The sequence below is a fragment of the Podarcis erhardii genome (genome assembly GCF_964252035.2).
Source record: "Podarcis erhardii genome assembly, chromosome: 2".
NCBI lineage: Eukaryota > Metazoa > Chordata > Lepidosauria > Squamata > Lacertidae > Podarcis > Podarcis erhardii.
In genome coordinates this window covers 14,956,801-14,979,848 of record NC_138498.1, presented here as the reverse complement: position 1 = coordinate 14,979,848, position 23,048 = coordinate 14,956,801, and the positions used below count along the sequence as shown (strand labels likewise).

At 45.8% G+C, this 23,048-nt stretch overlaps 1 protein-coding gene across 3 annotated transcripts in view; it reads left to right on the top strand.

The window, feature by feature from the left end:
- LOC309334896 (inactive dipeptidyl peptidase 10-like) overlaps positions 1–23,048 on the top strand; it is a 59,833-nt gene that overhangs the window by 1,887 nt on the left and 34,898 nt on the right. For all 3 annotated transcript variants that reach the window (XM_081849623.1, XM_081849624.1, XM_081849622.1), the window contains 9 exons: positions 3,976–4,090; positions 6,238–6,333; positions 9,438–9,532; positions 12,533–12,607; positions 14,765–14,817; positions 16,087–16,168; positions 18,052–18,172; positions 19,245–19,399; positions 21,319–21,416. In XM_081849623.1, the coding sequence (XP_081705749.1) occupies positions 3,976–4,090; positions 6,238–6,333; positions 9,438–9,532; positions 12,533–12,607; positions 14,765–14,817; positions 16,087–16,168; positions 18,052–18,172; positions 19,245–19,399; positions 21,319–21,416 (890 nt within the window). The remainder of the gene's footprint in view (positions 1–3,975; positions 4,091–6,237; positions 6,334–9,437; positions 9,533–12,532; positions 12,608–14,764; positions 14,818–16,086; positions 16,169–18,051; positions 18,173–19,244; positions 19,400–21,318; positions 21,417–23,048) is intronic.

The following is a 23,048-nucleotide window of genomic DNA, read 5'->3' as shown; positions in this document are numbered from 1 at the left end:
CCCAGTATTGAAACTTGGGAAAGTATTTTTTGGGTAGAAAACCCCAAAACCCTTGGGCCTAATTTGGTTGAAAGCTGATTTCATCACATGTGCTGTTTTGCACATTGCACTTTGCGGGTTCGATCCAAATTGTTAACATTAGTTTTGCATAGTGGGTCAGACGTGCTTTCTCCTTCAATATGAGGCTTTTGCAGCCGCTAAAAATCTCCTACGCACTTTGGCAGGGGGTGGGATGGAGAAGAAGTGAAGTGCCTGACTAAAAACATCCATTATTGGGGAGTTTATCTGATATTTATATTTTTAAAAGCATTCCAAAACGTTTGTCCTGGCTGTATCAAGGGGATTCTATATTGCAGTTCACAATGTGTGATACTGCTATGGTTGGGCAGTAGCCAAAGCAAATTAAAAACTGAATGGATGTCTAATGTTTCATCTGTTTGGTATTATGAGACCTGTTATATGCTCCGAAGAATTGCCGGTGTTTCCCTCACTCATCTAAACAGGTATCTTCCTTTTTCCCCCATCCTTTTTTCTGTTCAAGGCATCATTTAAAGGGGTACATTTAACACTGAGAATTCTAGATAAGGGGCAGCTGTTCTCTCTTTGCTTCGGGAGAGGGGGGGACCTAGGATGCTCTCTAGTGAGGAATACTTGAGCAGTTCTGAGGTGATTATATGGTCTGCAGAATGAAGTTATAAGACTAAGAATCCTGGACTACACTGCATCAGACTGTCTTATGTTTTTGAACGCTTTCCCACCTTTAAATCAACAACAAACTTCTCAACAGGCTATAAATTAGGAAATTGGAGAGAGAGAGGTTTTGCACAACCCTTTCCATGGTGTGTGAATTTACTAGATGTAGGGGCGGCTTACCCAGGTAGGGTGACTGAAGAGTAATTTCATGCACACAAGTAACAGTGGAAAAGAAGGAGAATTAGCCCAGGTTATATAGCACAGACACCACTAAATTGTGCCCATGCAATGGCTAAAAGTGACCAGTGTGGACCCATGACATCACTGACTTGAATTTATCTTATTTATCGACCATTTTCCTGACACCTAACTCCTTGTGGTGCTACCACAAATGGGGATTCTCTCACCAGCGACATCTGCCCGCCAATATTAACTGAAGTCCTATTAGTTGTCTTGAGAACATGCAGAGTGTTCCTCTACTGAGGCTATGTGGTGCAGGGGCAATGAACCAGTTCAGATATGCTCTTGGCAGTAGTTGGCAGATGTGATAGAGGTGCCCAGGCTGCTTCGGTTAAATCGCACCCACAACCTGAAGCTGCCCTCATCCAGTACAGTGGTACCTCAGGTTAAGTACTTAATTCGTTCCAGAGGTCCATTCTTAACCTGAAACTGTTCTTATCCTGAAGCGCCACTTTAGCTAATGGGCCTCCCGCTGCCGCCGCACCGCCGGAGCACGATTTCTGTTCTCATCCTGAAGCAAAGTTCTTAACCCAAGATACTACTGGGTTAGCGGAGTCTGTAACCTGAAGTGTCTGTAACCCAAGGTACCACTGTACTTAGATTCTGTCCTGCAGTGGTAGAGAACTTTGTACCCTCCAGCTGTGGCTGAGCTTCAGCTCCCATCAGCCCCAGGCAGCATTGCCAATAGCCAGGGGTGATGTGGGACTTTATGACATCTAGAGGACCACAACATCTGGAGGTTCATTGTCCCTGCTTTATAGTGAAACCAGCTAACATTAGGATTTTCCAATACAGTGGTGCCTCGGATTAAGTACTTAATTCGTTCTGGAGGTCCATTCTTAACCTGAAACTGTTCTTAACCTGAAGCACCACTTTAGCTAATGGGGCCTCCTGCTGCTGCTGCGCCGCAGGAGCACGATTTCTGTTCTCATCCTGAAGCAAAGTTCTTAACCCGAGGTACTATTTCTGGGTTTTGTTGTTGTTTAGTCGTTTAGTCATGTCCGATTCTTCGTGACCCCATGGACCAGAGCACGCCAGGCACTCCTGCCTTCCACTGCCTCCCGCATTTGGTCAAACTCATGTTCGTAGCTTCGAGAACACTGTCCAGCCATCTCGTCCTCTGTCATCCCCTTCTCCTTGTGCCCTCCATCTTTCCCAACATCGGGGTCTTTTCCAGGGAGTCTTCTCTTCTCATGAGGTGGCCAAAGTATTGGAGCCTCAGCTTCAGGATCTGTCCTTCCAGTGAGCACTCAGGGTTGATTTCCTTAAGAATGGAGAGGTTTGATCTTCTTGCAGTCCACAGGACTCTCAAGAGTCTCCTCCAGCACCATAATTCAAAAGCCTCAATTCTTCGGCGATCAGCCTTCTTTATGGTCCAGCTTTCACTTCCATACATCACTACTGGGAAAACCATAGCTTTTACTATACGGACCTTTGTTGGTAAGGTGATGTCTTTACTTTTTAAGATGCTGTCTAGGTTTGTCATTGCTTTTCTCCCAAGAAATTTCTGGATGAGTGGAGTCTGTAACCTGAAGCGTATGTAACCTGAAGCATATGTAACCTGAGGTACAACTGTACAAGGATGAGGTCAGGAGCATCCTTTATAGCAGTTGTGGGGGGACTTTGTTGCTGAGCTACAACTCTTATCAGCCCCAGCAGGTATGGCCAATGGCCAGGGATTATGGAAATTGTAGTCCAGTAGCATCTGAAGGACCAAAAGTTATCCACGCCTACTTTGTAAGAAAAGCTCGTTCCTTGACCTGCCTTAGACTGGAAACACAATTGCCCAGGGTGGGACAGGTTTGAATGTGGGGAATTTTAAACGCAACAGCTGCCCACAAAGTCTCTGTTGTGGGGAACATCAATCATAGCTCTCAAGAGAGCTGTAGGGCCACCATTGCAGCATGGGGAGCCAAACTCTGGCTTCCAAGTCCAAATGTTTCAGGAGCAAAGATGTGCTTTGGGTGGGCCATGAACTCTTCCTGCCGGGCTCTGATCCAAGCTGCTTTGGCAGCTCTCTGAAGTGATCTCTTAATTAAGACTGAAAATACCCGCAAGGGGGGTGGGGGAAAGAACAGAAATGGTGCCAGGCAATTAGTTTAAAAGCCCTGTGGGTTTATAGATCAATAGGAGAGCTAGCCTCTATCAGCCCCCCCTTTTTTTTAAATTAGCACCTCCTGGTTTCTATAGGGGAAGCAAAAAGTAATAAATGACCAGCCTAGAATTCTATCCCAGCCTGAGGAACATTTTTGTGAAGAAGAGCGGACTGCCTTAGGCCATACAACCTGTATTCACAGAACTCAGTGGGATGTTTTTTATGAAGAGGCATCATGGATATAGATAACTTCTCCATTAGGCCACACAGCCACACCTGCCATGATCGCAAACCTGGATTCTTGCGTATCAGTGGTGCTGTATTTTGGAGTTTATGGGGTGTTAGGGGAGGGGCAGTACTTCTAGTGGGGACATGTCATGCTCCTTCTGAGGTAGTTCGTCCATCTTTGGCCCCTCTACCCTGCACTCAGCTCTCACCTGTGGCTCCTAGAAGCTTTCAGCATGCAACATCAGCCACACCCTGGCTTCAGCTAGGAATCCTTTTGACTCCACTGGAGGGAGCAAAGCCAGGTTACTCCATGAATCCAGTTTACACCTAGGAATCTGGTCTTTTTAACTCCACTGGAAGAAGCCAAGCCTGCGTACTCCTCCCCGCCATACGTTACTGGACTTCCAAGTTTCTAACGTCATATCAGCCCCAATGGTCAATGATGATGGAGGCTGGACATCTGAAGGCCACCTTGTTGGTTTGGGCACCATGGTTCGTAAGCTTACCATGGTTCATAAGCGTACCATGGTTTATGCTATCTGGCCATCTCACAATCAATGGTTTTTGGAGCAGGTATGGTCTTATAACTCATGGGACGAAATAGATAGCCCTCTTTGGTTTGGTTTAACTTGGGATGACTTAAACACTCATAGCTAAACTTGGAATGAAGCAAGCTGGTTTGCACTAACCGAGGATCTTTTCTCTCCCTCCTCACACAGAACATGGGGTTCAGCAGTTCCCCGCCTCGCAACTGGAAGGGAATTGGGATCGCAATGTTGGTAGTGGCGATGCTGGCGTCGGTCATCATTGTGGCTATCCTGATGCTCACTCCAGGTAATACCAGCAGGGCAGGGTGCTTTCGTGGACGGTAACTTAGTTAGGGTTGCCTTACGCCCAGATTTTCTTGGGCACGTCTGGGATGCCAATGATGGAATTAGTGTGGGGGGTGAAATCAGCAAACTTTTTGCAAAAAAAGCTCAGCAACCTTCCCAAAAACAGCATAACTTTTTTTGTGTCCAGATTTTTACTTCTTGAAATATGGCAACCCTCAGCGTAGTTGAAGGGACGTGGGTGGCGCTGTGGGTTAAACCACAGAGCCTAGGACTTGCCGATCAGAAGGTCGGCGGTTCGAATCCCTGCGACGGGGTGAGCTCCCATTGCTCAGTCCCTGCTCCTGCCAACCTAGCAGTTCCAAAGCACGTCAAAGTGCAAGTAGATAAATAGGTACCGCTCCGGTGGGAAGGTAAACGGCGTTTCTGTGCGCTGCTCTGGTTTGCTGGCCGCATGACCCGGAAGCTGTACGCCGGCTCCCTCGGCCAATAAAGCAAGATAAGCGCCGCAACCCCAGAGTCGGTCACGACTGGACCTAATGGTCAGGGGTACCTTTACCTTTACCTTTAAGCGTAGTGGAAACTTTTGACACATTCCTGGTCCTCCAGGGGTTAAAAAGCGTAATTGGAGTATTTTGCTTTTTAAAAATGAGAAGCATTAAAAGGGAAATCTGCTGCCAGCCACCTGTGTATGTAATCTGAATAAACTGGTGCAATGCAAGTCGAATTGGGCACTGCAGATTCTTTGCATAATGGGCTATTAGTGCAGAAGTACAAGACTTCATTGAGTATACCCTTTGGAGACTCAGAGGTGTACATAAAAGCAGGAGCCAGCTCTCTTCCTGGTGAGCCCAGTTTCCCTTCCTTTTACTCTTCCAAGATGCACAGCCCTGCCTCCATGGCAATGCTGATCTCTTTGTTGATTTGCACCTACTCACTCTGCTTTTCTGCTTGGCTGTCTCAAGAGTGTTGGCTATAAAAGTCTGGGAGCCAGGCGGGCAGTGAGCACATTGCCAGGCACCTGTAACTAAGGTCGCAGAGAAATTCGGATCCGTTCACATTTGAAGGCCAGCCTACACAATTTGTGCTTTGTGAAATAGTACACAGACTGAAACACAGCCGTCCTTCAAAATCTGTGCTTCTCTGAAGTTGGCAAGCCATTTCTCCAGCCAAGTAAATCTGTAGTGCCTATGGCTAGGAGGATAAAGAGTGTGACCCATTGGGGCAATCCAGTCAGATTGGCAGGGTACAAATAATAAAATAATAATAATTACCGTATTTTTTGCTCTATAAGATGCACCAGACCACAAGACACACCTAGTTTTTGGAGGAGGAAAACAAGAAAAAAAATATCTGAATCTCAGAAGCCAGAACAGCAAGAGGGATTGCTGCACAGTGAAAGCAGCAATCCCTCTTGCTGTTCTGACTTCTGGGATAGCTGCACAGCCTGCATTCGCTCCATAAGACGCACACACATTTCCCCTTACTTTTTAGGAGGGAAAAAGTGAGTCTTATAGAGCAAGAAATACGGTACGCATCTGTGAAAGCTGCGTACAGAAGTGCATTGTATTAGGGAAAATACAAACATTAGGAAAAATGGGTATATGAGGCAAAATTGCAAGTAAAAATGGCCAAATTAGGAGAAATCTGCAGTAAAATGCTGGTGAAACTCCCCGAGGACTTTAAAAAAATATTGCCAGCTGTTGTGGAAATGTGCAGGACTCAATGGAAGACTGGAAAAATTAGAAATGGAAACGGACAGATCTGACCATCCTTGCCTCTGCAGCACAGTTCTACTTTCTGCCTTCTTCACATGTTTAATATGCATGCCGAAGCCCTTATAAAAGGGCTGCAGGTCTTGAGGAATCGGTGGCTCTCTTGCTGTTGTTGACCTCCAGTTCCCATCTGCCCCAGCCAGCATGGCTCAGCGGTCAGGAAAGATGGGAGTTGTAGTACAACCATACCTGAAGAGCCACAGGTTTCCTGTCTGTGCTCTAGATTGCCCAGAACACACAGTAGTGTGTAAATAATAATAATAATAATAATAATAATAATAATAATAATAATAATAATAATAATGATGATGATGATGATGACACTGCACACTGCACACTGCTAGCCAGCTGTTCACCCTTGTCTTTTCATATCTAGAAGACCCCCCAACTGGCTTCCACACTCCTCTGACTCTTGATGACTTGGAGAGTGATGATTTCCAACTCCACCAACCCCAGCTATATTGGGTGACAGGTGAGTTGTTTTCCTCTGATATGTGCTAGAACGCGGACGTGTCAATAAGATGTTCAATAAGCCAATTTGTTTGGACTAAAGGCTGCTGGGTGGAATTTATTCCACACTAGTGGTTTTACGAAGAACCAATGTCTTTTATGAACCAACAGTTTGGCCTAGAAAATGCCCAAAACCTCTTCTACGGTTCCATAGGGCAGTGGACATTCAATAACATGGCAATATGTAACCTGGGGACATGGGCAGGGTTGTAGCTTAGCGGTAGAGCATCTGCTTAGCATGTCGAAGATCTCAGGTTCAATTCTTGGCTACTTAAAACCCTGCTGAAAGCATGGAGAATGTCTGCCAGACCATGTACACCACTGGTGGGGAACCTATGGACCTCTAAATGTTGCTGGATTGCAGCTCCCAAAATCCTCTGCCAGGGGTTGCAGCCCAGAAACAACTGGAAGCCTATAGGTTCCCCATGTCTGACGTAGACAAGATTGAGCTAGACACTCAAATGGCCTGATTTAGTATAAGAAAGGCTCTTATGGAATTTGTGTTCCCTTCTGATCACAGGAAGTCCAGAGTATTCAAAAACAGTTTTGCTAGAGAATCGCAAGATAACAATTTTTTTACATATCAACAAATACCTTGATCATGACTCCATGACCCAATCCACCCTGAAACATCGTCTCCAGGGACGGAGGTGTATTGAATGAGAAATATGTTGATTGGCTACGCAGGCACAAGTTGAACCATTTTACAAGATCAATTTGACACATCCAGATCCAATTAAAACCTTCCCTTCAGTCCATTTTGAATGTTCCCAAGTACTTGCAGCCCCTTAGATTATTTAACATATTGCTACAAAAGTTAGGTGCCTCCCAGTGGCAAGAGCCCATGGGGTTCCAGGCACTCACCCGGGGTCTGTGGTCCTTTGGAGAACTGAGACATGATGGAGATTGTAATAGCTTTAAGAAATGTGGTTTATTCACCTATTTACACCTTCACTCTGCATGGAGGGAGTCCAGATCTTACAGCATGGTCATTTCAAGAGGAGTTTGTCCCTCACAGCAGTGCTGCCAGCCTTCAGCCAGCCAGCCCAAGATGGATCCAAGTATCTCTTCTTCCTTCTTGTTCCCAGAACACCCTGCTAAAACTCTCTTTTCCTGTTACCTCACACCCAGTTACCCTGGCAACCTTCCAAACCCCTAGAGCAAGGGCGGAGGACAGTTCTCAATGCCCCTCAATGGCCCTATATTGTTTCTTAATGGGCCTAGCTTGACCAGGTCGTTTTTTGCATAGGCTAGTTCATGAATTCCTCTATAGCTTGTATTTCTCCCTTCACATCCCAAATAACTGAAATCCTACCATTTAGAAATTTATAGGGTTTAGTGGGACCCCCCCCCTTTAAACCTATAATGGTATTTTCCTCATTTCAGGGTCAAATTAGATGTGAGATTATTTTATTTATTTGTATTTGTTTTATTTTCCCGCCTTGCCCCACCATAGTGCCCAAAGGGTTCCCAACAGCAGCTGTAGGGAATCCTGAGTAGCTTAACAAATATCCTCTCTGAAGCTGTCGTTTGTATTTCAAGGGAAGTGTCCTTTGGCACCGGTGGGAGTTTCCCCTCAACTGCAAATAACACCTTCAGAGAAGAGACTTGTTGGGAGTGTGGCAGGGGAAATAAGAATTAAACTTCTCTTTACCACCCGCCACACTTTTGAGGCTGCTCTGGCCTGACTGCTGTTTACAAAAAAAAGGCATGCATGACTGTGATGTAAACAAAATCTGCTTCTTTTCCCTTATGGGGTATCCAAGAGCCCGTAGAGAGTCCTTAAGTGGGTTCCCTATTGGTAGGATAAAATAACAGAGGCCAATCAGAGAATATTGAGAAGCAAAGCAGCTAGTAAGCTTGATCTTTATTTATTAAACGGTTGCAACAGGGTCCCCACTCACCACATGCAGGAGGGCGGAGGAACCCAGAACAATGGTGCGCACGCCCTTATATAGACTTTTGAAATTGCCCACCCTGTAGCTCAAGACCACCACCAAAAACATCATACATAAATCATAGGTGGAGGCAGTCTACAACAGAAATCCTGTCTGCCAGGATACTTGACAATGGCCAGTGATTGCTTACTTGGGCAGCCTGGCCATTATTTTGTGATGGTAAATACTTTAATTCTGGAATGCAGGTCACAGGCTCACCCTATTCATACGCAAAGATGTCCTTTAAGACAGGTAAGCAAAAGACGATGGAGGCTTTCCCATTTCCTTCCTCCTCGCAGAGAAACATTTGAGGTCAATTTGGGAGAGTCAGGATTTCAGGATTATTCTCCTGTACTATTTCAGACATGTGGTTTACATACTTATGTAGGTGTTTGCCTTGTAAATTTATGAATATTTAATTTATGTATCTGAGACCTTAAATTCTTATAACAACTGCATCCATGCAATTAATGCCATGTGTAGTTTAGTCCTCAGATACCACAGCAACACTTCTTTTTAAATGTTCTAAAGTCTGGATTCAACATCTAGCTGTGGGAAAGGGGTTAAAACCTAGTGGATGAAGCAAAGGTGAATTCTGCAGTGGAGGGCTTCTTGAATGGGGACGTTTGACTAGAGTTGGTCTGGAAAGCAAACCACCTATTTTCTTTTATTATCTCAGCCGCAGGCAGTTTCCTTCCCTTTCCTGTGCTTCTGTAGAAGAAGCCAACTTCTGTGTATTATATTTATCACTATTTTTGCATTTGTTAGTTGTTCTATACACACACTGTTAAGTTGTGGGTGAACATATCAGACGACACAGCGATTCTTCAAACAGCTCTTGTTTATTCACAGGCCAGGACAGAACTGAACTGAAGGGTTCAGCCAGCCTGCTTATATAGAGCTCCACTACAATGCAACAGTAACATTTTTCTAAAACTATCCAATCACTGAATGTCACTTTCGATCCCTTATTTGCATAACTATCTACAGTATCCCCCTGCTGGCCCAGGGTGAGAACTTCAGTACATAACACACACAAAAACCTCTCGAAGTGTAAAATGAGTGTGGCGTGTAAGTAAGTTGAGAAGTTAATTTGGGCACCCTGCCTGCTTGCTTTCTCTTTGCCCAGACGATGAGTTGGTGGAGCTCAGCGATACAGGGACCGTGATGAAGTGGCACATTGGCCAAAAGAACAGCACCCTCTTGGTGGAGGACAGAGATTTGGTAAGAACAGCGGCTTGCAATCCACTGCTGATCACAGAAGTTTGGGAGATCCTTTGGAGCCAAACTATGGGTTGTCTCCAACGTAGCACTAAGTTGAAGTCATTTAGCGGAATCCTTTTTTCCTGCCGGTGGAATGTTTTGTGTCAGTGGAAGCAGGTTGCTGGTAATTTTCTTGCACAATAGACTGTGCAATCTGTTGCAATGTGAGTTCCGACTAGTGACCCTGTTGCGTTGGATTTCTCCTTGCTCAACTAATCCACTCACACAAAAGACCTTGTACTAGCAGGCAGAGAAGGTTGGATATGTCATGACACAAAGGTTCTTAAGAGCAGAAGCAGTAGGTCTACAAGGCCCACACAATCATTCAAGCCTAAGCCTTCTAACTGTTAACTGCTAACAGCAAACTGCCAAGTCACTGTGACTTGTGACTCATCTTGGATGATGATTCATTCTCCCTATAAAAAGTAGCCAGCCTGTCTATGGGCCTCAGTCAGAGAGCTGTATGGATTGTGTATGTAGTAGTCTGTGGAATAGTGCTGTGCTGTTGCTATGTAAAGCTAAGGCAGACAGAGTGGCTCCAGGACTCTTGTAAATCACTAACTAAGACTGTGCCTCTGTGAAGAGTCAGGTGGCTGCTATGAGCACTCTGTGTATGCTCTTTAACTATGCTGTTTCTGAACAAGTTTATTTACTTCAAGTAAAAGTTTTGTTCTGTTTATAAAGAAGACGCTGCGTTGATTAATTTACCGCTGCGCGACAGGATACAACCCAGGAGCTCTACAAATTGGTATGCAGAGCATCACGAGACAGATTTCACTGGAGTATGAAATGAGCGGTGTGCCCCTTACCTGTCCTCGCACAGCGAGGAGGAAGGGCTTTTCAAAGCTGAGCTGCAGGCAGCCTTCAAGTGGGACTCCAGAATGAATACAGCTCATTGGAAAGAACTCACTGAAAGGCACAGATAAGGATGGATGATGTTAAGTTGTGGGTTGACATAGCAGACGACACAGCAATTTCTCCAAAGCAGCTCTTTATTTTGTAAGCTGGAATAGAACTGACTAGCAAACAGCTCAGCCGGCCTGCTTTTATAGGCAGCCGGCTGTCAACATTGTAGCAACAACAACCCAGAGTTCCCGCCTAAAATAACTGACGTGGACCTGAGTGAAAACTATCTACAGACCTGAGTGAAAACTATCTACAGTATCCCCCTGCTGCCCAGGGTGAAACTTCACTACATAACACCCCTCCCCACCGAGATAAGGCATTAGTTACAATCGTAATGGTTTCCTTCTATACAGCACTACGCATAATGGTTCAATTAGGCACAAAAGCATATCGGTTACAATTCCCATACTTAGACCAACAGTGATACATGTCCAACAACATAGTCCTTTAAATAAGTTGGGCGCTTGGAAACTCTGCCAGACCGCCGGGGACTGGTAGCCAAGTCCGGAGGGCCACACAGTTCTTGCTGACCAGGGTGAAACTTCACTACATAACAGATGAGGCCAAAGCCACAACTGAAGGCATTTGGCTATGGGAGCTGTGAGGGTGAAGCCTCACTTGCTGAAAGCCAGCAAACTGTCAAGTGCCACAGGAGCATAGGTAAAGGTAAAGGGACCCCTGACCATTAGGTCCAGTCGTGACTGACTCTGAGGTTGCGGCGCTCATCTCGCTTTATTGGCCGAGGGAGCCAGCATACAGCTTCTGGGTCATGTGGCCAGCATGACTAAGCCGCTTCTGGAGAAGCAGAGCAGCACACGGAAATGCCGTTTACCTTCCCGCCGGAGCAGTACCTATTTATCTACTTGCACTTTGACGTGCTTTCGAACTGCTAGGTTGGCAGGAGCAGGGACTGAGCAACGGGAGCTCACCCCGTCGCGGGGATTCGAACTGCCGACCTTCTGATCGGCAAGTCCTAGGCTCTGTGGTTTAACCCACAGCGCCATCTGCGTTCCCCACAGGAGCATAGCTGTCAACTTTTCCCTTTTCTTGTGAGGAATCCTATTCGGAATAAGGGAGTTTCCCTTTAAATAAAGGGAAACATTGACTGGTATGCACAGGAGGGGCAAGAAGGAAGCTACAAAACCCATAAACTTCCAAATCTAATGTAATGGCCAAAGTGCCATATCAATATTTTGCCCCTCTTCGGTGCTTGAGGAACCAGTTGCCCGGTAGAGACACCCTCATTCCACTTCCACCTTCACTGTATCATCACCAAGTGTTGCTGTTTGCAAGAGAAAACTGCAGACAACTCTAGCTGAGATATGCCCAGAATCTTCCTTCTGGGGTAGGTGACCCCAGAAGATCAATTTGGGTGCCCCTGTCCTGATATAGAGCTCTACAGATGACAGAGAGCAGCTATCAGTTCTTCCTGCAGGTGGGAAAGGTCTGCAGCTCAGTGCTTTGAAGCCAGAAAGTTGCAGGCTCCATCCCAGCCATCTTTAGGTAGAATTGAGAAGAGACCCCTGCCTGAAACCCTGGAACGCTGCTGTCAGTCAGCATAGAACTTCTGGCCCTCCAGATGTTGTTGGATTCCATCTCCCACCAGTCCTAGACAGCATAGACAATCTTCAGGGTTGTTGGGAGTTGGGCCCCCGCAACATCTGAAGGGCTCCTACACCACCCTTGGTGTTAGACCAGAGTTTCCCAAACAGCTGTTGTTGGACCACAACTCCCATCATCCTTAGCTAGCAGGACCAGTGGTCAGGGATGATGGGAATTGTAGTCCAAAAACAGCTGGAGACCCAGTACCAAGACATGCAGACAACACCAAGCTAGATGGACCAATGAGGTGACGAAGTTTAAGGCAGCTTCCTATGTTGCCACAGCAGACCAGACTCCTCGTCAGGTTGCTCACCTGTTCTTGGGCTTTGAGCACCTGACAGGCTTCAGTATGAAAAAGAAAATAAGCTTAGCCTCAATAATAGGAGCAGTTGCCCCATCTTACATTAACAACCCCATTCTTCTTTCATCCCCTCTTTCCTTCCCCTTCCACAGCATTTCTTGAAAGCCTCCCGCTTCCAAGTGTCACCGGATTTGCAGTTCCTGCTTTTGGCTTATGATGTGCAGCAGGTAAGGGCCCAAAGTGCTTGCAGTCTGGTTAATTCCTCTACCCAAGGCATTAAAAAAAAGAGAAAAAGGCAAAACCTTTAAATATCTGAGGTGCTGGAATCGATCCACCCGCCACCTGCCCCAGAAAGGGTCAAGATTTATCACTAACAGAATCTTGAACAGGCCAGTTGGTGCTGAAATTGGCCGCCTTTCTCTGTTCCCGTCTTGGATAATTATAAACCATACAAATGTGCAAAAGTGCGGAGTCACCGTTCTCCATGCCAGCTGTGGAAAATTAATCTTGCTTCTCTATCCATTCCTGCTAATACACCAAAATTTTCTAATGGGACTGTAGTCTATCTCATAGGTGGGGAACCTCTGGTCTGTGGGCCTGATTTGGCCCACCAGGTCTCTCCCCATTTGGACTCTGCCCTACACCTGACATCATATAGGATGCCCGGTGTGGGGCCGGTAATGATGCAGCTAGGCTATAGGGCTGTTTGAGCAGCCATCAGTTTGTCGGTGGCTAGAATGAACTTCTGGAGAGGCGCCAGTAAGAGGGGCTAAACCAAGAACCACATCTCTGGGAGCTGTGAGAAAGGGAGGGTGAAGCCAGACTTGCTAGAAGCCTATGAACTACTAAGTGTAGCAGGACTGGCAGCTATAAAACTCAGGAGCTTCCAAATTTAATGCAGCAGCAGAAGTGCCAGATCAATATTTTGCAAAAGCACCTTGCAGGTACCAAAAATCGGGCTTTGCATAGGCCATAGCTCAACTACTTTCCTCATCCCATCCCATGGTTATTTGATTATAAGTGAAAATCAAGCCTCTCCTCGGATTTCCAGTCCACAAGTGTCATCTAAGTGCATCTGTGATCACACGTCTAAGGTAAAGGACTCCTGGATGGTTAAGTCCAGTCAAAGGCGAATATGGGGTTGCGGCACTCATCTTGCTTTCAGGCTGAGGGAGCTGGCGTTTGTCCACAGACAGCTTTCCAGGTCATGTGGCCAGCATGACATAAACCGCTTCTGGCGCAACGGAAACCAGAGCGCATGGAAACACTGTTTATCTTCCCACTGCAGTGGTACCTATTTACTACTTGCACTGGTGTGCTTTCAACTTCTGGGTTGGCAGAAGCTGGGACAAAGCAACGGGAGCTCACCCTGTCACAGGGATTCGAACCACCGTCCTTCTGACTGGCAAGCCCAAGAGGCTCAGTGGTTTAGACCACAGTGCCACCCACATCCTTGCTGATGTCGGACCTAAAAGGCATCAAAGTCTTCAACGGGATTGAGAGGTGGAGCCAAGGTCTGCACCATACATTTTAAAGCACACGACTTGCCTCAAAGAATCCTGGGAGCTGTAGTTCTTTAAGGGTGCTGGGAGGAATTGTAACTCCGCAATGGGTAAGCGGAGGTTCCCAGAATTCTTTGGGGGAAGCCATCAGTTCTAAATGTGCTTTAAGTATATGTTGTGGATGCGACCCAAGTATATAAGCCTATCCAGCTTGGTTAAACGGTAAAGGGACCCCTGACCATTAGGTCCAGTCCTGACCGACTCTGGGGTTGCGACGCTCATCTCGCTTTATTGGCCGAGGGAGCCAGCGTACAGCTTCCGGGTGATGTGGCCAGCATGACTAAGCCGCTTCTGGCGAACCAGAGCAGTGCACGGAAATGCCATTTACCTTCCTGCCGGAGCGGTACCTATTTATCTACTTGCACTTTGACTGCTAGGTTGGCAGGAGCAGGGACCGAGCAACGGGAGCTCACCCCGTTGCAGGGATTCGAACCGCCGACCTTCTGATCGGCAAGTCCTAGGCTCTGTGGTTTAACCCACAGCGCCACCCGCGTCCCATCCAGCTTGGTTAGGTGAAGGCAAAAAATTTTTTAAAGGCAGGTAGAGTAAATGGAAATGATCCCTTTCGCTCCTAAGGGTCTTAGAGCCAACATGGTGTGGTTGACTGGGGAGTGCTGGATTTGGTTGGAGCACTCAAGCTCCAAAGGAATCCAGCTTTGGGCAAAACTTGTCCATCACTTCTTCCTATCTGATTGCCAGGCAAGCCAACCACCTTGGTTATCATTAGCTGAAGCAGCTGCAGAAAAAGGGAGAATTGATGTCCCAGGAAGCGTCTACTGTTCCACACTAACATCATTTTTTAAATTTCCTGCTGGTCTGTAGGTTTTCCGCTACTCTTTCACAGCTCGCTACTTGATCTATAACTTGGCCACCAGGTAAGAACTGGACTTGCACCATAGGACAAATTTATTGAAATAGAACAACGAGGTCTTTATTTGCTGTATTGTTATTTGCATCTATTCCATCATGTATGCCCCGCTTCTATATCTTAAAGGGGTCCACAACCTTTGGGACCTGGGTCACATGTGTTGTGAGTACCAAAAATTATTATCCTACTGCTGTGGATTGGCAGAGCAGCTTTTAACATAAACACACATATTCTTCATTCTGACACCCTTTATATATATATATATTTTTAAAAAACCGGTGTTTGTAATACTGGTCTTAGTAATTATGTAATTAGTTATGCTTGTTAAAAGAACATTTAAATAAAGAGATCTTTTTTATTTTTATTTTAAAAAACACCCTTCCTGCTTTCCTGTAGGCTGACAGCCAGTTTGCCATTACGAAATCTCTCAATAGGCATTACGGTCTATGCATAGGAATTAATGTGAAATCCATTAGCAGATTACAGTGCTCAGCGATTGCATACTTAGGATTTTTCGCTCAATGAATACACAGCTGAGTTCCCAGCATGTACTGTGTGCGGAAACCGCATGAGGGGTTTGTCACATCTTATAATACTACACTCAGGTTTCACATTAATTCTTACCCAGAAGTTCTCGCTGTGCTGGAGTCTTGTAACTTGTGAAATATATTCCTAAATTTACACAGACATCTTCAGCCTTTCCCCATTGGGTTAGTCCTCCAGATCTTTAAGTAAACAAGGCTGCGTCATTGATTGTTCAGCACCAAATATTTCTGCTCTGGTTCGTTGTTCCCAACCCCATGGTTTCAGCACTGTACCATAAACTTAATGGTTGTTTCATTTCACTTTACTTCGTATTTATATACTTAAGCCTAGATTATTTTAAAAATATTGAGTATATTCAAGGATGCTGTGGGAAGCTGTGGGGTCCCCAAATCACCCTGACTTTTGGCTGTGCTGGGTGGGCTGGTAAAACAGCTGGTGAGCCACAGTTTCCCTGTCCCTACTTTATTAAAAGCACAAACCATAAATCAAAAATTTGAAGCTGTTTGTTGCAACTACGGCAGTATATGTTTGGTTAATTTTGCAAAATTCCCTTTTAGCTTTGGAGAGGGACTAATAGATGACCGCAATCCCTTGTTTAGTCTCTCTTACTCCCCCCCCCCCAATTACACAGTCTTGCTAACAGTGGACCAGGCATAATGCCCTCTTTCCGCCTGCCACACTTCCCAAATAATTCTCCTGCAGGAAAGTGGTCTCATGTTTCCTTTTCCAGGGAAACCAGCAACCTCGATGTGCCCAAGGCAGATACTGTTCGTCTGCAATATGCAGCTTGGGGAGCCCAGGATAACCAGCTGGTAAGTACTTATTCAATTTATTTACATATTCATAAATTCAGGGCCAGCTCTGCCATTAGGTAGAATGAGGCTGCCACCCTCAGCAGGCTGGTACTGGGGGCATTGATTGCTTTTCCCCACCCTAACCACCCCCATTCTTTCCTCTCTTTTTTGAAATAATTTTGGAATAATAATACAGAGCTGTCTTGCCCACCAAATTAATTCATTACCTGAAAAGCAAGTTGTTGACTGCAAATTTGTGTTATTCAGGCAGCAGCCCTATTTTCTTTTTATTTTTGTAATTTTTAAATTTTTATTGACAAAGTAATAATCATAAATAAATAAGAATAAAAATGTGCACCCCACCACTGAGACCATTCCATTGTAACTATCCAACCTCCCAAAATTTCAACACCTCTTGCAATGGTTTGACCCCTTTCTGTTTTAACAGTACAAATTACACAAACCCACTCTAAATCATTTCTCCTGCATATTTCCCGTCTTACCTTAATGGCACATATTAATTTATAATTAATAGCAATATCCTACACCTCTTTATACCATTCTTCCATTTTATATTCTGTTTGCCCTTTCCACTTCCTAGCTATAATAATTTGTGCAGCTGTCAATAAATTTGTGAGCAAGTCCTTCATAGCCTGTGAACCTTCCACCCCATCGTAAATTGAAAATAATGCTACCTCTGGACTTTTGGTCAGCTTTAACCCAGTGATTTCTGTTATCTCCTTAAGCACCCTTTGTAAAAAAAAAGTGTACATATCCCCACCCCCACCACATATGAATGTAATTCCCTGTTTCCTGGCATCCCCTCCAACATGACACCGAATATTCCTTGTTTATTTGATTTAATCTGACAAATTAAAGCAGCCCTAGTTTATACTAATGGGGGGAAATGGATTAGTGGAAATTTTCAGTTTGCCTCTGTTTCCTTCCCACCCCCAATCTCTGGCAAGGTTTGCCCAACGGTAGTTTTCTTGTTGTTGATTTCATATGTCACAACCAAGAACAACACAGGTCAGCCTGTGACTTGATTTCCATCCTCAGCAGTTTGAGTTAGAGCTTTGTGAGCATGGCTGCAGCAGCAGCAACAACAACAACAACAGTTGATCCCTGTGGGCAAGACCTGGAGAAGGGATCCCTAGTGGATAACGGCAACATAAGCCAGCAATTTGCCTGTGAAGTTGCTCTTTGGCTCCCCAACCTATTTAGTTAGGGTTAGCCTCCCTAGAAAGTTGCTGCGATCACCCGTGGTGCCACTGGGGCAGGACTTTAGGGCAGAATAACTCTGCTGACTTGGTGAAATATACTCGGAGTCGAGAGTGGATTTCATGCTCTTTATTCAGGTCATAGTGGTGAGGAGGAATGGAAGTTCCCCCACAATATCTGCTTTATATACATTATTTACACAATGGGCCCCACGTGATTGGCTAATTCCGGGATTCTCCTGTAGGCCAATCAGGTTGTGGATTCACTTCCACCTGGAGCTGGATTGGGTGGCTCCAGTGGACCAATCATACTGCTGCATTGTTCTAGGACCAATCAGACTGCTGCATTCTGAATCCTATTGTTCTAGGACCAATCAGACTGCTGCATTTTGGATCCTATTGTTCTAGGATCAATCAGACTGCTGCATTTTGGATCCTATTCAACTCAGTACATAACATTTGGGGAGCGGGGGTGACAGATTGAAAATGCAGCAGGGTTGGCTTAACACATTTTGAAGTAAAGGAGGGAATATGCCTTGCTGTCTGAATTGGGAAGCCCCCAGTTCTATACAATTCAGTATAGAATCTAAAATTACCGAATTGCATCCCTGATAGCGATCATAGAACCAGAAGTTTCGGATGAGCTGATCCAGTCATCTTACTGATTTATTCCCTTCCCAGGTGTTTATCCTGGATAACAACATTTATTATCAGCCTGGAGTCTCCAGCCGGGCCAAACGCATCACCACATCTGGACGCCAAGCAGTTGTCTTCAATGGGATTGCTGACTGGCTATATGAAGGTGAGTAGGTCAAGGCCCTATGAACACAGTCAGGAGTCCTGGGGCAGCAGTCTTCTAGGGGGTGGCATCGCCCCATCCACTTTGCAGTGCCGAAATAACACAGTGGAATGCTTTCACACACCTGTGATTTTAAAAGTCTTGCCTTTACTTCTGAGGGCTTTTTTTTTTTAACAATCGAGCAGTGTACAAATTTTATGAAATAAACAAAAAGTAGTTCCTCTCAATTCTCCTCTGAGTTCATACAGTGGTGATTAATGGCCATTTAGGAGCAAGGGACGCGGGTGGCGCTTTGGGTTAAACCACAGAGCCTAGGACTTGCCGATCGCATGGTCGGCGGTTTGAATCCCCGCGGCGGGGTGAGCTCCCGTCTTTCGGTCCCAGCTCCTGCCCACCTAGCAGTTCGAAAGCACCCCCAAGTGCAAGTAGATAAATAGGTACCGCTTTATAGCGGGAAGGTAAACTGTGTTTCCATGTGCTGCGCTGGTGCTGGCTTGCCAGAGCAGCTTCGTCACGCTGGCCACGTCTCCGGACAGCGCTGGCCCCCGGCCTCTTAAGTGAGATGGGCGCACAACCCTAGAGTCGGACACGACTGGCCCGTACGGGCAGGGGTACCTTTACCTTTAGGAGCAATTTGCACTTTCTCCTGTCTTTTAAGAACTCAGCAGAACATCAATAAAGGCTTAGTTCAGTTTAATTAAAGTTAAATGAAGCACTCCAAAGAGCAGTGAAGTCCATTGGCCAGTTGTGTCTTCCATGGCCTGCAGGGGGAGCTATTTCCTTATTTAACCTTTCCAGAAATAAACATGCTGCTTTCAGGGATGGCATTGGTAGAACCGTTCAGAGTCACCTGCCTGTTGAGGCCTGAAAATAATGGGTGAATGAGAGGGGAGGGGTCTGAACAAGTAATCTAGGTGAAAGTAACAGAGACGCAGATGTTTTCTGAGACAAAGAGTGCCCCTTTGTGCATTCTGCGTGCGTTCTGCATTTTTCATGAGGAAAGGCAGGTGGGCTCCAGCAGTCGTGGTTTACTGCTTGCTACTCATATCTGATATCCCCCCCCCTTGCTTCCAAGAGGAGATCCTGCAGACTGCCAGCGCTCACTGGTGTTCACCTGATAGCATGTGGCTAGCCTATCTTTCCATCAACAACTCCCTGGTGCCAAAGATGGAACTGCCCCAGTTTCTTGGAGGAAAATACCCTACCAGCCAACACTATCCCTATCCTAAGGTGAGTCTCACTTCTATCCATAGCTGTCAACTTACAGATTTGAAAATAAGGGACCAGCAGCCTCGAAAATAAGGGATCAGCAGCCAAAATAAGGGATTTTCCAGGCACAGGTATGTTCAACTTCTGAGCCCCTCCGAGCCAAAGGCAGAAAACCCAGCCAGCAGCCAAACAAAGCCTCAAGCAGTGGTACCCACAGCGCAGCAACCCGGCAAAGGGAATGCAGCAGGGAAAACCACCGTCACCTCTCCGCTGGGAAGCGCTGAGCAAAGGCGAGTCCCCAGGCAACGTGGCCGATTTGATAGGCCAGCACAAGGCATGCAGGCTCCAGCCCGCAGTTGTTCTTAGACTCCTTATTGGGTGAGCAACGCAGCCAAGCAACACAGTTAGAGCCTCCCTCCTCCCTGGCCGGCAGGGAGGGAGGGAGAGGAGCTGCTTCCTTTGAAACCAGGGAAATTTAAGGGACATCATCAATAAGGGACAGCAGCAGGACACGGCGCTGGGATAAGGGACTTTCCCACCAAATAAGGGACGGTTGACAGCTATGCTTCTATCCTCCCCTACAAGGGGTGGACTAGAGGGAGGCCAGCAGTCACAAGGATGTTTAGGTGACCTTAGAGCAGGCATGGCCAAACTTGGTCCTCCAGCTGTTTTGGGACCACAACTCCCATCATCCATAGCTGACAGGACCAGTGGTCAGGGATGATGGGAATTGTAGTCTCAAAACAGCTGGAGGACCAAGTTTGGCTATGCCTGCCTTAGAGGAACCAACCAACCTGCATGTTTTTGCTGGTCTAACTTTGCACATTTATCCTCTCAAACTGGGTGTGAGGGGAACCTTTGGGCCTCCAGATTTTGTTGAACTACAACTCCCATCAGCCCCAGAAAACATGGCCAGTGGCAGGGGATGATGAAGGTTGTAGTTCAGTAACATCAGGAGGGACAATGGTTCCCCACACCTGTCTTACACAGCTGTCCAACATCTCTCTGATGAAAATAGAGGTGTCCTAAGGAAAAGCGGGATATTCCGGGATCATATCAGAAACCAGGATTGCTTCTGTAAATTCTGGAAAATAGGGACACTTGGAGGGCCTGGTCTTAAGGGTTTGCAGATCCAGATGTAGACTCTTGGCACCTCAAAGCAAGCAATGAGGAACCTGTAGTCCTAAATATGTTGCTAAACTACAACCAATCTGCGCCAATCTGGGCCCACAACCTATTGGCAAAACCTACTGGTGTTTCGCAACTTTCCGACTAGTTGCAGGACCGTAGCCAGACCTAGCAGAGTAAACGCAGAATCCACGGAAGCAATTGGCGACTTGGCTGCAGACAGGATAGATGAAGCAGGAACCAGGAATTTGTAGTTAGGTGTTTATTATATACAGTGGACTATTTACAGAACAGAACACGGATCTTTAGCTAGCTCTTTCTGACACGACTCACAACTCCTACACTCACTGACACACTGAACTCTGAATACTGAACTCTGAACACATTCCAGTTAGTAGGCCATTAATTATCACTCCCTTGAGAGAGCTTGACCAATCAGGGAGCTGTCTCCATGCCTCTGTTATCACCAGGCAGACTTACTCCTTCAGATTGCCTCCTGGCTGTCTGCCAAACCTTAAGTGACTCTGTGTGAGTAGCTGCATGTACACAGTTTCCCAACATCCCATTATCCCTAGCCATCCTAGCTAGTGCTCATGGGATCTGTAGTCCAACAACATCTGGAGGGTCACAGGTTCCCCATTCCTATGGAATAGGGTTTGCTTGTACCACAGGCCTGTCTATTAGTGCATGAATGCTTATGACTGGTGACAGCTCCTGCTGTTGCATGTTGACCTCCCACCCGGATGTGTTCACATATTTTGTTCCTTGCCCTTGACTTCCTCCTGTCTCTCCACTTTCTCTTCTCTTCTCAGGCCGGACAGCCCATCCCTTCTGTTCAACTCTTTGTGGTGAACCTATCTGGAGCGCTTCACCTGCTGGAGCTCCTACCTCCGGAATCCTTCCAGGGCAGGTGAAGGGGAAGGGCGGGTCGGGGTGCCTGGTGGAATTTTGTTTCCCTTTATCCAAACAGCTGCAACTTCAGGAAGCGTGTCCTTTGAGCTGTGGGGCCACACTTCCGATCCAAATCCGTTCCCCTTATACCTGGTGCTTTTTTTCCTATTAAAAAAATGTTTAGGGGTACTCTCATTTTGACTCAAGAAAATCACCATTTTATAGTTCAAATCAGGAAAAATAAATACACAAAAGTACAAAGAGTACAAAATGTTTAGGGGTATGCGTATCCCTGAGTACCACTGCTTAAGTCTGTAAAAATTTGCTGCTACTATTGTTGCTACTGCTGCTTTTATATATATATATATATATAATTTTATTGGGTTTTTTTAACATATCATTTTCAGCAGTAATTAAACATACTTTTACATCTTATTCAAATTTTTGACTTCCATCAATCCTGTCTGAAAATTTTCCAATCTAATCTCTCAGTATGCATTTCTTATCTTCCCTATTACATTTCAAACTCATAACCAATATCTCGATCTTTTTCTACTTTGTAACACTTCGGATATTTCTCATTACAAAACTTCTTGTAGTCCTACTAGAGTAATTTGTTGATTATAGTTGCTCTTCAAATAATTCATATACTTCTTCCAAACTTCTGTAAATCTCTGGTCCCGCAGGTTTCAAATCCTTCCTGTCATTTTGTCCAATTCTGCATAGTCCATTAATTTCGTCTGCCATTCTTCTTTCGTCGGAATTTCTTCTTGTTTTGTTGTTGCTGCTGCTGTTATTACTAGTGTCATCATCACCATGCTCTGTTGACCTCCCACCTGGACTACTGTAATATGATGTGTAAAGGGCTGCGCTTGAAGGCTGATGTAAAAATTGGGGTTTTGCTTTTGCTGCCCAACTCCCCAATGGGACTCCGAGTCCCCTAAGTCCATGACTGGTCAGAGAAAAATGAATGGAGGCAGGATCCAGTGGAAAACAAGGCAGATATTTATTATTTCTGTTGCAACAGAGTTCCCTGCCCCACTTCCAAGAAGGGAGAGGCCCTGAACCTTTGACATTGCCCTTAGCAAAAGACCACCCCCCTAATCATACATACATACATCATAGGAGGCAATCTATAGCAGAAATCCTGTCAATACCTGACAATAGTCACTGATTGCATTACCTGAGAAGCCTGGCCATTCTTTTGTGATGGTTAGTACTTTAGTTCCTGAATCTAGGTCACAGGCTCACCCTATTCATAAACAAATATGCCCTTAAGATAGGATTTGTAAGCGAAAATACAATGGGAAGGCTTTCACCATTTGCCTCCCTTACTGCAGAGGAATATTTGAGGTCATTGGGAGAGTCAGAATGGCTTCAGGATTGCTCTCCCATACTATTTCAGACACATGGTTTATATATTTAGATATGTGTGCATTTATGAATATTTATTCTATATTGGGGGACGCGGGTGGCGCTGTGGGTTAAACCACAGAGCCTAGGACTTACCAATCAGAAGGTTGGCGATTCGAATCCCCGCAACGGGGTGAGCTCCCATTGCTCGGTCCTTGCTCCTGCCAACCTAGCAGTTCGAAAGCACGTCAAAGTGCAAGTAGATAAATAGGTACCGCTCTGGCGGGAAGGTAAACAG